This window comes from Borostomias antarcticus, assembly GCF_949987555.1.
Source record: "Borostomias antarcticus genome assembly, chromosome: 11".
Classification (NCBI taxonomy): domain Eukaryota; kingdom Metazoa; phylum Chordata; class Actinopteri; order Stomiiformes; family Stomiidae; genus Borostomias; species Borostomias antarcticus.
Window position 1 is genome coordinate 3,388,032 of NC_140244.1, and position 15,000 is coordinate 3,403,031.

The 15,000-nt window shown below is 46.3% G+C and overlaps 1 protein-coding gene across 2 annotated transcripts in view; it reads left to right on the forward strand.

The window, feature by feature from the left end:
• The window catches only part of pparda (peroxisome proliferator-activated receptor delta a), a 29,266-nt gene that overhangs the window by 4,236 nt on the left and 10,030 nt on the right, over nucleotides 1–15,000 (forward strand). Inside the window, exon 2 of one of the 2 annotated variants that reach the window (XM_084445433.1) lies at nucleotides 7,648–8,075. In XM_084445433.1, coding sequence (XP_084301559.1) covers nucleotides 7,721–8,075 — 355 coding nt within the window. In that variant the 5' untranslated portion in view covers nucleotides 7,648–7,720. The remainder of the gene's footprint in view (nucleotides 1–7,647; nucleotides 8,076–15,000) is intronic. The other variant, XM_084445434.1, reaches the window with a different exon arrangement.

A 15,000-nucleotide genomic window follows, 5' to 3' on the forward strand; every position in this document is an offset into this window, starting at 1 on the left:
TCTGTTTTGTCAGCATTAGCTTATGTGGCCTGGTTTTGTCCGCAGAACGCCGATGGCAATGACACATTCTCCGGGGCTTCCGTTCTTGGCTAGAAGAACCATGCCTGTCATAACAGGATTCGCAAGCAGATGGACGTGACTGTATCGGACAACAGTCGATAGTCTGTTAGACCTAACCCTGATCAATCGGCTACCTTATCCTTGGATTAAAAACATTTCCACGGTAGTAGGCCCAACTTTTCAAAGAAATTTGATAGAAGGAGAAAGTCGAGACTTGTCTTCCCACAACCTGTCTTACTCGTTCTTAAAATCCCATTGACTCATCATCCCATTGAATACATTTTTATGCTCAATCTCTCAATGAATTAGACTAAATGTAGGCCTAAACGTTGTTGCTGTGAACAGTAAAGGCATTAGCTTAGGCTTAGCAGTAGCCTAAAACAGACAGATAGTTTGTCACAGCCTCTGTAGTCACACATGTCATAATTTTTATAGGCCTAGTGATTGAAGATTGTCTTAATGTCTTATTTTGTAAACGTCTCCTGTCATATTGTCTTACTGTCTTATGTCTTAAGTCATGTCTTGATGTCAGAGTGCCAGGCACAGTGCATTTCATGGTATTTTATAATACACATGACAATAAAAGCCTTGAACCTTGAACCTTGAGATTGAGCTAATAGAGGGAAGTATTGGTGGAAGCAGCTTAGATCTTTATTCACTTTCCAGTCAGTGATTAGGCCTAGCTCCCGGAAAGGAGACGGGAGGGAAGGATAATATTTGAATCAGTCATATGGGACAAGACTTCATCCTCAGACTTGATTGGCTGTCCTGTCTTAGAGTGTAGATCAGCCAGGGCTTTATTTGTTAATAAAGGACTTGTGAAGGAGCTAATTAATTACTAGCCTCCCCACAACCGTTCCTCAACCTCCCCACAACCATCCAAAAGCCTTCTCTCTACTATCCCTTTCTTGGACGTTTGGCTCTTTAAGTCCAACCCAGAGATTATCCGTGTCCAGCCAGTCAACTCTGGTTCCATCCTAATCCACTCTGATTCAACCCAGGGAAATGAATGCATTCTTTGGTTTGGTCTTAATCGTAACAAAGCCGTGGATTGTTGAGAAAGATCGAGGATGTTAGAGTTATGATTCCCAGCTTCGGGGTAGACACCCCCCCCCTGGGCTGACGTCTTCGAATGTACACTGCACCGCAGAATATGCATGTTTTTGATCAGGTCAGCCGCTGTTGTAGCAGCCACTGCATCGTCGCCCAGGCCTTAGTGACATTTAGGCTACATCTTTGTCATTGTGCGGGTACGTTCGTTGTTGCGTCCTCTCCTCCCCAGAGGGAGGGGTTAGGGGCTATCCTTTGACCACCCCGAGCCGTTAGGCTACATGCTCTAAACCAATTAGTTTAAATTGAACTTTGCGGTTGGGTGTTCTAGAAAATTGAGATTTACTTTTGAACAAATGCACAATGAACATGTTGTCCCCCACCCATGATGCATGTCGTCAGCATGCCAAGGATGTAGCCTATTAAAATAACTGGATATGGCATTGAAAGATTGCCGCCCATTCATTCCAATGAAAGTTGCTCAACTACATTACATTTACATTACTGTACATTACAGTCACACTTTTATCCAAAACGACTTACAATAATTGAATTTAACGTAGGAAGTCAGTGTACTACTCACCAGAACTCCTAAGTGCATGTTCTTTCTAAACAAGTGACTAAGAGCGTAATCTAGTGCTGACGGCAAAGTGCAAGAATAGCAAACTGAAAATACAATAGGTGCTTATGTGGGAGGATCGTGGTAGTACTTCTTGAAGAGGTGAGTTTTGAGCCTGTGGTGAAAGATGGGCAGCAACTCTGTACTGACGTCAGTGGGCAGTTCGTTCCACCACTGTGGGGCCAGGACAGAGAAGAGCCATGACCACGTTAATCGATATCAGGGGCCTCGGAGTGACGGGGCAACCAGTCGCCCCGAGGTAGCAGAGTGTCAGTGTAGTGGTCGGGAGGGGGTGTAGGGTTTGACCATGGCCTGGAGGTAGGAGGGAGCTGTTCCTTTCACTGCCCTGTAGGCTAGTACCAGAGTTTTAAACTGGATGCGAGCTGCTACAGGGAGCCAGTGTAGGGAACGGAGAAGGGAAGTTGTGTGGGAGAACGTGGGGTGGTTGAACGCCAGGCGAGCAGCAGCTTTCTGGATAAGTTCCAGAGCTTTAATAGCTGACGCCAGGGGCCCCTGCGAGGAGGGAGTCCAGGGGGTAGATGACAAGTTCCTGGATAAGCACCTGCCCATTCAACATGTTGAGGATACTTCCTTTAGGCCACTGCACGTTTGCAGTAGTGTTTTCTTGGCTCCATGGCCCACGGCATCTGCTTTTCTTGGCCCTGCCTATCTCCTTTTCCCATAGACCCGCATGGTGCTTCCATAGACGTAGGCCTACACCGGGAAAATAACCGCAGTAAATGGCTCTTGGTGGCTTCAAAAAAAAAAGTGAACCCAATGGTTTAAACCTTGATAATTAGGAGGCGTTCTTGACTTTGAGTGATGCCTAGGGGAAAAAAAAGCTTTCCCCAGCTGTGTCGATGGGAAAAAGTCTTTTAACCTCCAAACACACAGAGGACAGATGAACCCACTCAACTCTCCACCACCAGCTGATCGTTTAAAGCCTGTTTGCCTTAACTTTGCTGTGTGTGAGATGTCCTGCTGAACACACACACACACGCACACGCACACTGCACTCGCTCACCCACACACTAGCTACACTACACCCACACACTACACTACACTAGACTCCACTCATACACCCGCACACTACACTTCACTACACTACGCTCACACACACACCCACACACACTACATTACACCACACTAGACTACCCGCGTGGCCGGCGGGCCCCAGGGCCGGTGGAGTGAAGTGTGGGGCTGAGCAGGAAGTGGAGAATGTGGGGAAAGGTCACGGGTGTCAGCTGATCCGTGCAGCGTCTTCAGCCCAGACGGGCCCAGACACCTAGACCTTGGGCTCTCTCCTTTCAACAACAGGTGTCTGCAGGATAACACCAAGCCCTGCGTGTGCTGGAGCCCTGGAGGCCAGCTCGCTGTGTGTGTGCGTGTGTGTGTGTGTGTGTGTGTGTGTGTGTGTGTGTGCCCCCACATTTCCTTCCCCTCTTCTCTCAGACCCTGTATCTTGTCTCACTCTCTCACACACACTCAACTCACACACACACACACACACACACACACACACACACACAAGCTCACACACTCAACTCACACACACAGAAGCTCACACACACTCAACTCACACACACACTCATGTCACACACACAAGCTCACACACACTCAACTCACACACACAACTCACACACACTCAACTCATACACACTCAACTCACTCAAATTCACACACACTAATTTCACACACAAGCTCACACACACACAACTCACACTCAACTCATGCGCACACTCAACTCACACACTCAACTCACACACACACAAGCTCACACACTAAACTCTCTCTCTCACACACACACACAACTCACACACACACACAACTCTCTCTCACACATACACACATACAACTCACACACACTCAACTCACACACACAAGCTCACACATACTCAACTCACACACACTCAAGTTTACGCACACTCAACTCACACACACAACACACACACACTCAACTCACACTCAACTCACACACAAGCTCACACACACACACACACACACACACACACACACACACACACACACACAACTCACACACTCAACTCATGCACACACACAACTCACACACTCAACTCACACATTCAACTTGTCTCACACACACTGAACTCACACACTCACTCAGACAGACACACAAACTCACACACACAACTCAAAACTCACACACATTTTATTTATTGCTAACAGGTAAGCTTAGCAGGGCTCTCCCGTGTCTCTGTGAGCGATTAGCCAGGTCTATTACAGTGATTTATCGGCCCTACAGCTGGCTCTCATCTGCAACGCGCTACGCCAGCTCCAGGATCCGAGCATGGGGAGACCTCTGGCCTGTGTGCTGCATATCTCTCCGGTCTCTCTCCGGAGGGGGCACATCGGGCCACGCTTGCACAGCTGCATCGGAACGCCGTTACAAAAAGGAACCGGGTCAAATCCTCTGTTGTTTCAAGTGGTTCCGGGCGAACTGTGGCTATTACCCTGTCCCACGGAAACCTTTCATCATCCAAATGTTTTCGGTTGAAGAAAAGAGCACGTTTGAGCGTGTCACCTAGTAGGTCCCTCAGGTCGTCGGGCACTGAGCTCGTAATGGTTCCTAGAGCCAGGACTAAGAGGCATGGGGAGGTCCTAGAGCCAGGACTAAGAGGCCTGGGGAGGTCCTAGAGCCAGGACTAAGAGGCATGGAGAGGTCCTAGAGCCAGGACTAAGAGGCATGGGGAGGTCCTAGAGCCAGGACTAAGAGGCATGGGGAGGTCCTAGAGTCAGGACTAAGAGGCATGGGGAGGTCCTAGAGTCAGGACTAAGAGGCATGGGGAGGTCCTAGAGCCAGGACTAAGAGGCATGGGGAGGTCCTAGAGCCAGGACTAAGAGGCATGGGGAGGTCCTAGAGTCAGGACTAAGAGGCAGGGGGAGGTCCTAGAGCCAGGACTAAGAGGCATGGGGAGGTCCTAGAGCCAGGACTAAGAGGCATGGGGAGGTCCTAGAGCCAGGACTAAGAGGCATGGAGAGGTCCTAGAGAGGTCCTAGAGCCAGGACTAAGAGGCATGGGGAGGTCCTAGAGCCGGGACTAAGAGGCATGGGGAGGTCCTAGAGCCAGGACTAAGAGGCATGGGGAGGTCCTAGAGCCAGGACTAAGAGGCATGGGGAGGCAGCCCTCAGTTCTTCTGCCCCCTGGCTTTGGAACACCCTGCCTGAGGACCTGAGAATGTCTGAGACCGTGATCACTTTGAAATGAGATCCGTAGGCCTAAACCTTTTTAATATTGCGTTTACCACATATCTTTACTTGTGTTCATATCTTAAACGACTTAATTAATATTCTCTGTTTTAATCCTTTAAATGTTTCTGTGGTATTTACATTGCATTTACATGATTTATGTTTTTATCCATCTCTCTATGTAAACCACTATGTGCTACATTGATTTGTATGAATGGTGCTATAGAAATGAAATGACATTGACATTGATGGATCTAACTGGATGTCTCAAATGTAATCAGTGTGTGTGTGCGCCATTGTTTTCGTTACCTGATTCTCTGGTAGTAGCTGAGTGGTTGAGACCGAGGTGGATTAATGAAATGGGGATCAGTCTCAGAGCGGTGGAAGTCATTCTGCTTTGCGCAGGTCTTCCCTGGAGAACATCACTATTCATTAGAAGCCTTTTTAAGAGGTGGCTAGGCATGCTGGGATAGCAGTCGAAGAGTGCATGCTAGCTATAGGATAAGGTGGCTTGTGGACTTTGTGACAGAGTTTGTATCTTTTTTTGCTGCATCTAAACCTAGTCTACTACCTGTATATAAACCTGGTCTACTACCTGTATATAAACCTGGTCTACTACCTGTATATAAACCTAGTCTACTACCTGTATATAAACCTAGTCTACTACCTGTATATAAACCTGGTCTACTACATGTATATAAACCTGGTCTACTACCTGTATATAAACCTAGTCTACTACCTGTATATAAACCTAGTCTACTACCTGTATATAAACCTAGTCTACTACCTGTATATAAACCTAGTCTACTACCTGTATATAAACCTAGTCTACTACCTGTATATAAACCTGGTCTACTACATGTATATAAACCTGGTCTACTACCTGTATATAAACCTAGTCTACTACCTGTATATAAACCTAGTCTACTACCTAGTCTACTACCTGTATACAAACCTAGTCTACTACCTGTATATAAACCTGGTCTACTACCTGTATATAAACCTAGTCTACTACCTAGTCTACTACCTGTATACAAACCTAGTCTACTACCTGTATATAAACCTGGTCTACTACCTGTATATAAACCTGGTCTACTACCTATATATAAACCTAGTCTACTACCTGTATATAAACCTAGTCTACTACCTGTATATAAACCTAGTCTACTACCTAGTCTACTACCTGTATATAAACCTAGTCTACTACCTGTATATAAACCTGGTCTACTACCTGTTTATAAACCTAGTCTACTACCTAGTCTACTACCTGTATATAAACCTAGTCTACTACCTGTATATAAACCTGGTCTACTACCTGTATATAAACCTGGTCTACTACCTGTATATAAACCTGGTCTACTACCTGTATATAAACCTAGTCTACTACCTGTATATAAACCTGGTCTACTACCTGTATATAAACCTAGTCTACTACCTGTATATAAACCTAGTCTACTACCTGTATATAAACCTAGTCTACTACCTGTATATAAACCTAGTCTACTACCTGTATATAAACCTAGTCTACTACCTGTATATAAACCTAGTCTACTACCTAGTCTACTACCTGTATATAAACCTAGTCTACTACCTGTATATAAACCTAGTCTACTACCTAGTCTACTACCTGTATATAAACATAGTCTACTACCTGTATATAAACCTAGTCTACTACCTAGTCTACTACCTGTATATAAACCTAGTCTACTACCTAGTCTACTACCTAGTCTACTACCTGTATATAAACCTAGTCTACTACCTGTATATAAACCTAGTCTACTACCTAGTCTACTACCTAGTCTACTACCTGTATATAAACCTAGTCTACTACCTGTATATAAACCTAGTCTACTACCTGTATATAAACCTAGTCTACTACCTGTATATAAACCTAGTCTACTACCTAGTCTACTACCTGTATATAAACCTAGTCTACTACCTGTATATAAACCTAGTCTACTACCTAGTCTACTACCTGTATATAAACCTAGTCTACTACCTGTATATAAACCTAGTCTACTACCTAGTCTACTACCTGTATATAAACCTAGTCTACTGCCTGTATATAAACCTAGTCTACTACCTGTATATAAACCTAGTCTACTACCTGTATATAAACCTAGTCTACTACCTAGTCTACTACCTGTATATAAACCTAGTCTACTACCTGTATATAAACCTAGTCTACTACCTAGTCTACTACCTGTATATAAACCTAGTCTACTACCTGTATATAAACCTGGTCTACTACCTGTATATAAACCTAGTCTACTACCTGTATATAAACCTAGTCTACTACCTGTATATAAACCTAGTCTACTACCTAGTCTACTACCTGTATATAAACCTAGTCTACTACCTGTATATAAACCTAGTCTACTACCTGTATATAAACCTGGTCTACTACCTGTATATAAACCTAGTCTACTACCTGTATATAAACCTAGTCTACTACCTGTATATAAACCTAGTCTACTACCTGTATATAAACCTAGTCTACTACCTGTATATAAACCTAATCTACTACCTGTATATAAACCTAATCTACTACCTGTATATAAACCTAGTCTACTACCTGTATATAAACCTAGTCTACTACCTGTATATAAACCTAGTCTACTACCTGTATATAAACCTAGTCTACTACCTAGTCTACTACCTGTATATCAACCTAGTCTATATATAAACCTGTTGTTCTCTCTCCCCCGCAGGGCGGCGATGTGGATGTCATGACGAGAGGGAGGCCAAGGGCGGGGCTGGAGAAGTGACGAAGTGGCGTCGTTCATGGAGGTCACCCGTACGGCGCCCGCCACCCTGCCGCCGGTCCCGAGCGTGGACCCCCGGCGGGACAGGAAGCAGCGTCGCGGCGCCGGCGGCGTCCGGCGGAACGGGAGGGCCTCCCCCGCCGCCGGGGACGGGGACGAGGAGACGCTGAAACCTCCCCTGCCGTCCGGGCGGGAGGGGGACGGAGAGGGACCCGAACAATTGGACGCGGGCTCGCGCGACGGGGAGGAGCCGGATGGCGAGGCGGCGGCGGCAGTGCCGCCGCGGCCGGAGGACGAGCGGCAGGAGAAGGGGAGCAACGGCCTGAACGCCGACAGCCCCGCCCCCTCCAGCAGCTGCACAGGTGAGACGCCAGGTGAGCGGCAAGTCAGGGTCGACGGCCAGGAGCACAGCGCTCATGGGTAATTACACAGGTATTAGCAGCTTAGTGCTGATTTACATTTAACAAGCGTCTGACAGCCAAGATGGGCCAACCTGCCAGGCATGCAGAATACACACACACACACACACACACACACACACACACACACACACACACACACACACACACACACACACACACACACACACAGTGTCACCTTACCCCTAGCAGTATTTATTTACTCAGCCACCACCCAGTAAACACACTTTGATGTTTACTTTTAGATGTATCCCATAATAACATACAGAGACTTCTTGTTGTTATTCAGGACATGAAATAACCTAGATAACCTAGGATCTAGAACTCTGTTCTTCCCGTTTTAACCTTTACATAGTTTAATGTCTGTAGAGTGGACTGAGTTTTTCTACTCCTATTGACTTGGGAACGAATCGATTCTTTAAATAATTCTAAACTGCGAATTGATAGTTCAAAGTTCATATCTATCTATCTATCTATCTATCTATCTATCTATATTTCTACAGTATCTATCTATCTATCTATCTATCTATCTATCTATCTATCTATCTATGTTGTGCTTCTTATATTTTTGTGTATATTTTGTATTTTCCTTATGTATATATAATTAGTCCCTGATTGTGCCTTTTTGTTGTCCTTACTGCTGTAACACAATTTACCCTTGGAGGGTAAAAGCTGTGTTTGTCTTCTGTGAAGTGTATGACACAATGTCCTTTTAAGACCTTTCCCCACATTTTCCACAGATTTTGCCAACATACAAATACTAAAGCCACAGTGTGACTGACAACCAGCTAATGTGACCACCTCAAGAAGTCAGTCGTCCAGTTTACAATTCGCTCATTTAGCGGATGCTTTTATCTAAAACAACTTTGCTCAAGAGTACAACTGTTGGCAATGATAATCAAGTGACCTGTCCCTGACCTGAGCTGCCCACTGTTACATTACCACTCAACAGTCTTCATCAACATCCTTTTGCTGGGAAAATATGTTAACCACGCTTCAGTCAAAATAATGAACTGTGAAATCTACAGAGCACAGAAGGCACTTGAAAATAAATAGGCATTTCCAGCACCCCAAATGCATCTTGTGCTCATTTTGAAATGCCACATTGATTTATATCAATCAATCAATCAATCAAAGCTTTATTTGTATAGCGCATTTCATACCCAGAGGCAACACAATGCGCTTTACAGAGAACAAGGGAGGTGGGCATACGACCCACTCTCTACATATTCCAGAGGGAAGCAAAAAAACAGTAATCACCCAGGGGCCAGATAAGTGAGCTGTAAAAATTCTTCCCTGACCCCTCTCAACAAGGCGATCGAGCAAGCTCCAGGAGTATGTTTGTCTACCGGCTAAGAACATTTATGAAGCAATACATTGCATTGAATTACATTTCAGAGTGAGAGAGGCTAAAAGCATCATAGGAGAGAGAATATTCTACGGACATGCTACATCATCCACAGTAGACACGGGGGTATCTATCGGACTTCGTGAGGTCTGCTGGTGACAGTGGGGCATCCACTGAACCTGGTTAGAAGATAGGAGGGAGAGAGAGAGGCACTAGGGAGAGGGGAGGCAGAGGGAAGGCAGAGCAGGGTTAGTAGCACATAGAGTCATTCAGACCACACAGATATTGAAACAGGCAACCTGGGGCAGGCTCCTGGAATATATTTGTCTAATGGCTAAGAAAATTTAAAGAACAATAAATAATAGTAAATTAAGTTTAAATTAAGTTTTCGGAGCAAGAAAGGCTAAGAGCATCAGGTCCAGGCCAAAGCCGGATGTGGACTGATGTGTGTCTTGTGTGTACATGTGTGTGTGTGTACTAAATACTACGATATCCACAGCTCCGCAGCTGACACTGGACCTGGTTAGAGGATAGGAGGGAGAGAGAGAGACACTAGGGGAGACAGAAAAACGGTTAGTAGCACACTGAGTCATTGAAGCAACACAACAGTCAGAACAAGCCTGTTTCAGGATAACCAGCTTCTGTACACTACTTGATATACATACATTGCATAGCAGGACAAGTATCAATGTATACAGAGGATTCACAGGTAGGTTTGAGGCTGCCTTTCTGTATCTCAGGGTCCTAGCTAGTGATTGTAGGCTAGGTCGAAAAGGTACGTCTTGAGGTCTCGCTTGAAGACCTCCGTTGTTTCAGCCCTTCTTAGGCACTCCGGTAGGGTGTTCCAGAGGTTGGGGGCATAGAAACTAAAAGCTGCCTCTCCATGTTTCTTGGTCCTGGCTTTTCGAACTGTTAAAAGTTCAGTGCCTGAGGATCTAAGTGGTCTGTTTGGCATGTACTTAACAAGCATGTCTGAAATATATTCTGGTGAGTGACTGTGGAGAGATTTATAGACTAGTAATAGTATTTTAAAGTCTATTCTAGAGTTGACTGGTAACCAGTGTAGTGATTTTAACGCTGGTGTGATGTGTGCCCTTCGTCTAGTCTTAGTGAGGACTCTTGCTGCAGCATTCTGTATTATTTGTAGCTTAGAGATTGCTTTCTTTGGTAGGCCTGATAGTAGAGCATTGCAGTAGTCCAGCCTGCTTGTGAAAGTCATTTTTTCTCGAGACCGGTTCGAGTCGTACATCGTAAACTGTTGTCCCTAACCGAGTCGACTCTTGTAAACAGATCGAAACCGCCTTCCAACACCTCACTATCTGAAGTCAGTTCATTCGGCCTGGTGCTCAACAAGGCGTACACAGCGGCAAACCTCTTGTCCTTCTGATTCGCGTTCAGGTTTATTTGTCACATGCAGCGTACAGTGTACAATCACAGCGAAGTGTTGCCGCTCCATCGACCTTTCCTCCAGATACAGAAGCCCTTGTCCTTCCGAGAACCCTGTTGACCTTTCCCCCAGAGCTGCAGACACCTTCGGATCGGGCTCTTGTTTGCTTAGCAGCTCTCTGACGTAGCGATGGTTATCTCCGCCTCTACGCAACAGAGCTTGAAGAAGTACCCTACTGTGTCCCCCAACAGAGTAGTAAATGGCGCCCTTCGCCGCGTTCCTCGCAAGGCTTCTCAGTGGCCCCGCTCTCTCTCGGGGGTCACCAGACCAGCCACAGGCGTGACCCCAGGGACACTGCGCCCAGTATTTCCTCCAGGATGGTTTTTTGGGTCCAGAGGCCCTGGGGGTATTTTTTTTTTTTTTTTTTTTTTTTTTAGGGCTTTTCAGCTTTTTAATGGGACAGGACAGTGTAGAGAGACAGGAAACGTGGGAGAGAGAGAGGGGAGGACATGCGGCACAGGACCCGAGCCGGGAATCGAACCCGGGTCCGCCGCGCGAAGGACTAGCCTTCATATGGTGCGCGCCTTACCCGGTGAGCTACCGGGGCGCCCCGCCCTGGGGGTATTTAGTCCACAGTTGCCGGCACAGTCCCAGCATCTGAAACCAAACGGTGTGGGACGAACAGCACAGCCAGGTTGCATACCCCTCTCGCAGAGCGACGAAAGGCCAAGCCTCAACCATCAGCAGGTTAGAGAAATAGTAAGTTGATACAAGTTGGAAAAACTTAAGTGGATTGATACCATAGTATCATCTCACAGGATCTGTTTTGGTTGTCAGCGGTCAGTTCTCAGCAAATTTGGCCCCCGATGTGTCCTTGTACTGCCAATCCAAATGTTCCGCTCTGGTCAGTGAAGTGCCAGGTGTTTACTTTGGCAGGTGGAAGAGGGCAGCTTTTCAATCGAGCGCCCGCGTTGATAGGCTGTGGTCGGAACCCGGAGGTCAAGGGGAGTTGAGGTCTTTCGGCCAAGGTTTTTCACCGAAGGCTAGCAAAACACACACAACGCTACACTGCACACAGAGACTTTTGTATCGTCATCGATCAGCATATTATTTCCGGTATTTGGGCTTGAGGTCAACAACGCATTTGGCTCTATAAGTAGGCCTAGTCCAAGTTTTAGAGTGTTTTCTTGGTCTCGGTTGTCCGTTATGAGACCTGATGAGACGACAGCAACTCTCTTGTAACAACTCCCTATGCAGTTCTAGAAGCCGTAGCCCTCTTTGTGAAAGGGGAGATCCAGAGGAGCAGCTGTCAGTTTAGTTTGGACAGAAATGTAATAATATTACCAGACACAATAAGCCAAGGTTCACATGATAGCTTATTCAGACAGTAGTAAAAAATACTAAGAAGTGTGCTAAACCAATAACTCTGCATATCAGATATGTAGCTCCTGGCAGCCAGATTAGATTAGATTAGATGTTATTGTCATTGCACAGAGTATAAGTACAGTGACAGTGAAATGCAGTTTAGCATCTAACCAGAAGTGTGAAAGAAGCAGTAAAGTCCAGTGTAGTGTACATACCGTATGTGTATAATATGAAAGATATGAAAAAGCACAGTCATATACAGCATAAACAGTATTGACAGGACGAATAGACAGTGGTCGAGGTGTTGAGGGTCCTGGGAGATGTGGACACCCAGAAGCTGGTGACACTCAATCTCCGTCCCATCAATACACTTTCTGAAGTCCACTAGAAGCTCGTTCGTCTTCTTGGTGTTGAAGGCCAGGTTGTTGAAGGCCAGGTGTAGTGGCGGTAGTTCTGGAGCAGACAGATGGCCTTCTGGAAGCCATTTTGAATGTTAGCACAGCTATGTGAATATTTGGGGGGAGGGGATGAATTACAAGAGAAGTGAGAGGACAAAGGTTTAAGGTGTTTGGATGTAAATTCCTCAACACAGGTTGTTGTCGGCGCGCCACCGAGTTTGGTGGTGAGTTTTGAGGGGGTGAGTGTTGCTGTTGTCCAGGTGGGAGAGTTTAATTGGACAGTAGACTAATTGGAGGGGTTGGAGACTGATTGGAAGGTAGACTAATTGGAGGGGTTGGAGACTGATTGGAAGGTAGACTAATTGGAGGGGTGGAGACTGATTGGAAGGTAGACTAATTGGAGGGGTTGGAGACTGATTGGAAGGTAGACTAATTGGAGGGGTTGGAGACTGATTGGACGGTAGACTAATTGGAGGGGTTGGAGACTGATTGGATGGTAGACTAATTGGAGGGGTTGGAGACTAATTGGACGGTAGACTAATTGGAGGGGTTGGAGACTGATTGGAAGGTAGACTAATTGGAGGGGTTGCAGTGTGGGTGGTAGGCAGGATTTTCAATGAGCCTGGACCAGCCTCTTCAAGCACTTCATGATGATGGGGGCGAGTGCAGCAGGGAAGCCATTTATTTAGGCGGAAAAGGGTTCTGACACTGATGGAGGCGGACTTGAAGCACGTGGGACAGCTGCTTGGGCCAGCGACAGGTCGAAGAGGTCAGTCAGTCAGGGCTAGGGCTGGGTTCAAAAAAAACGATTAATCGATTCTGAATCAAATTATTCAGAATAGATTCATAAATCCCAAAATCGATCTTTTATTTAATGAATAAATGAAGGAATGAACAGTTAATTCATTCAATGATTCATTCATTGATTTTTGGAAATCGGTATCGATACCCAGCCCTAGTATTGATGTGTTGCATAACTTGGCAGTCATGTAATTAAGGTTACAACAAAACAAAAAGTTAGGTAGTTAGTTTAGTAACACTAATCGAATCGAATTTAATTGTGATAATCAAATGGACCAGCGGCCTCACGCGCGTTCATCCTGCTCAGCGCAGCACTCTCGTCGGTCGGGGAGCGCGCAAGGCGCTGGCGTTCTGCGGGGAGCACAGCCAAGATGGCCGCCGCCTCCTGGTTGTCCCTGTCAAAGCCAGCATAGTTATTGAGCGCATCAAGGAGGCAGGCGTCGCTGGTTGGGGGAGAGGTACTGGCGGGTTTGTAGTCCGTGAAGCCTGGATGGCCTCAATCCTTAACTTGTGGCTGTGCTTGGCCCTCTTCATTAGCCCTGGCTCAACCGTAGGCCTGCGTGTCACCTGCTAGTAACTTAGCCTAGCCTAGCGATGTGATAGTACTAATAGTTATAATACTAATAATAGATCAGCCTTGTATAGCATATTATTTGAACCCAGTGCGCAGGACGGCATGAAAAAGAAAAAAAAAAAGGCACATGTAGCAACTTAGCCTCGCCTAGTGATGTAGCAGTGTAGTGTTCAGTGTAGTGTTCAGTGTAGTGTTCAGTGTAGTGTTCAGTGTTCTGACAGTGGAAGTATTCTACTAGGGAACCCTGTCTCATGGATCGACCAGAATATTGGTGCCCAGCGGAGGCCTAAATGGTTTATCTGGGGCGGAAAAAAACAAGTGAAGCTAGCTGGTATCTGAGAAGCAGGTACGGAAGCCATTTGACCCTCCTCATTCTAATTCTAGTAGACGGTCGGAGCCCCATGGAAACCTGCACATATTTCAACTGGGGCCTACACCCCTAGACACACGAAGACTATAGAACAGGACACTTGCAGTTCCGAAGTCTAAAATTGGGTTGTCCCCCCCCCTAGCTGTCAGAAGTCTACGGGGTCTCCAACCTCTAGCATTCTTAGCATACCTCCAGGGCCCCTCTGGGAGAGCCCTTGGACTGGCAGGCTGGAGCCAGGAGTCTACACCCGGGAGAGCAGCCAGATTCCTGAGCCCGTGCACTCTATGCCCTGCAACGTGCGCGCGCACACACACACACACCCACGCGCACACACACACACATGCACACTCACACATGCGCAAACACACACACACACACACACACACACATGCGCACACACCCGCACACACACACGTGCGCACACACACACACACACACACACACACGCGGGACACAACTCACATACAAGCTCACATTGTAACGCAGCTAGTCTGCCCCGGCCCTCGTCCTGTACGACCCAGCTGACAAACAATTAGAGCACACACAGCTCACGTTGCGCAACTGCGTGGTAGAAAGCTTCTGACACAACAAGGTCACGCTGTACCCTTCATACTCGAATTTGTACTCTACCTAGAAC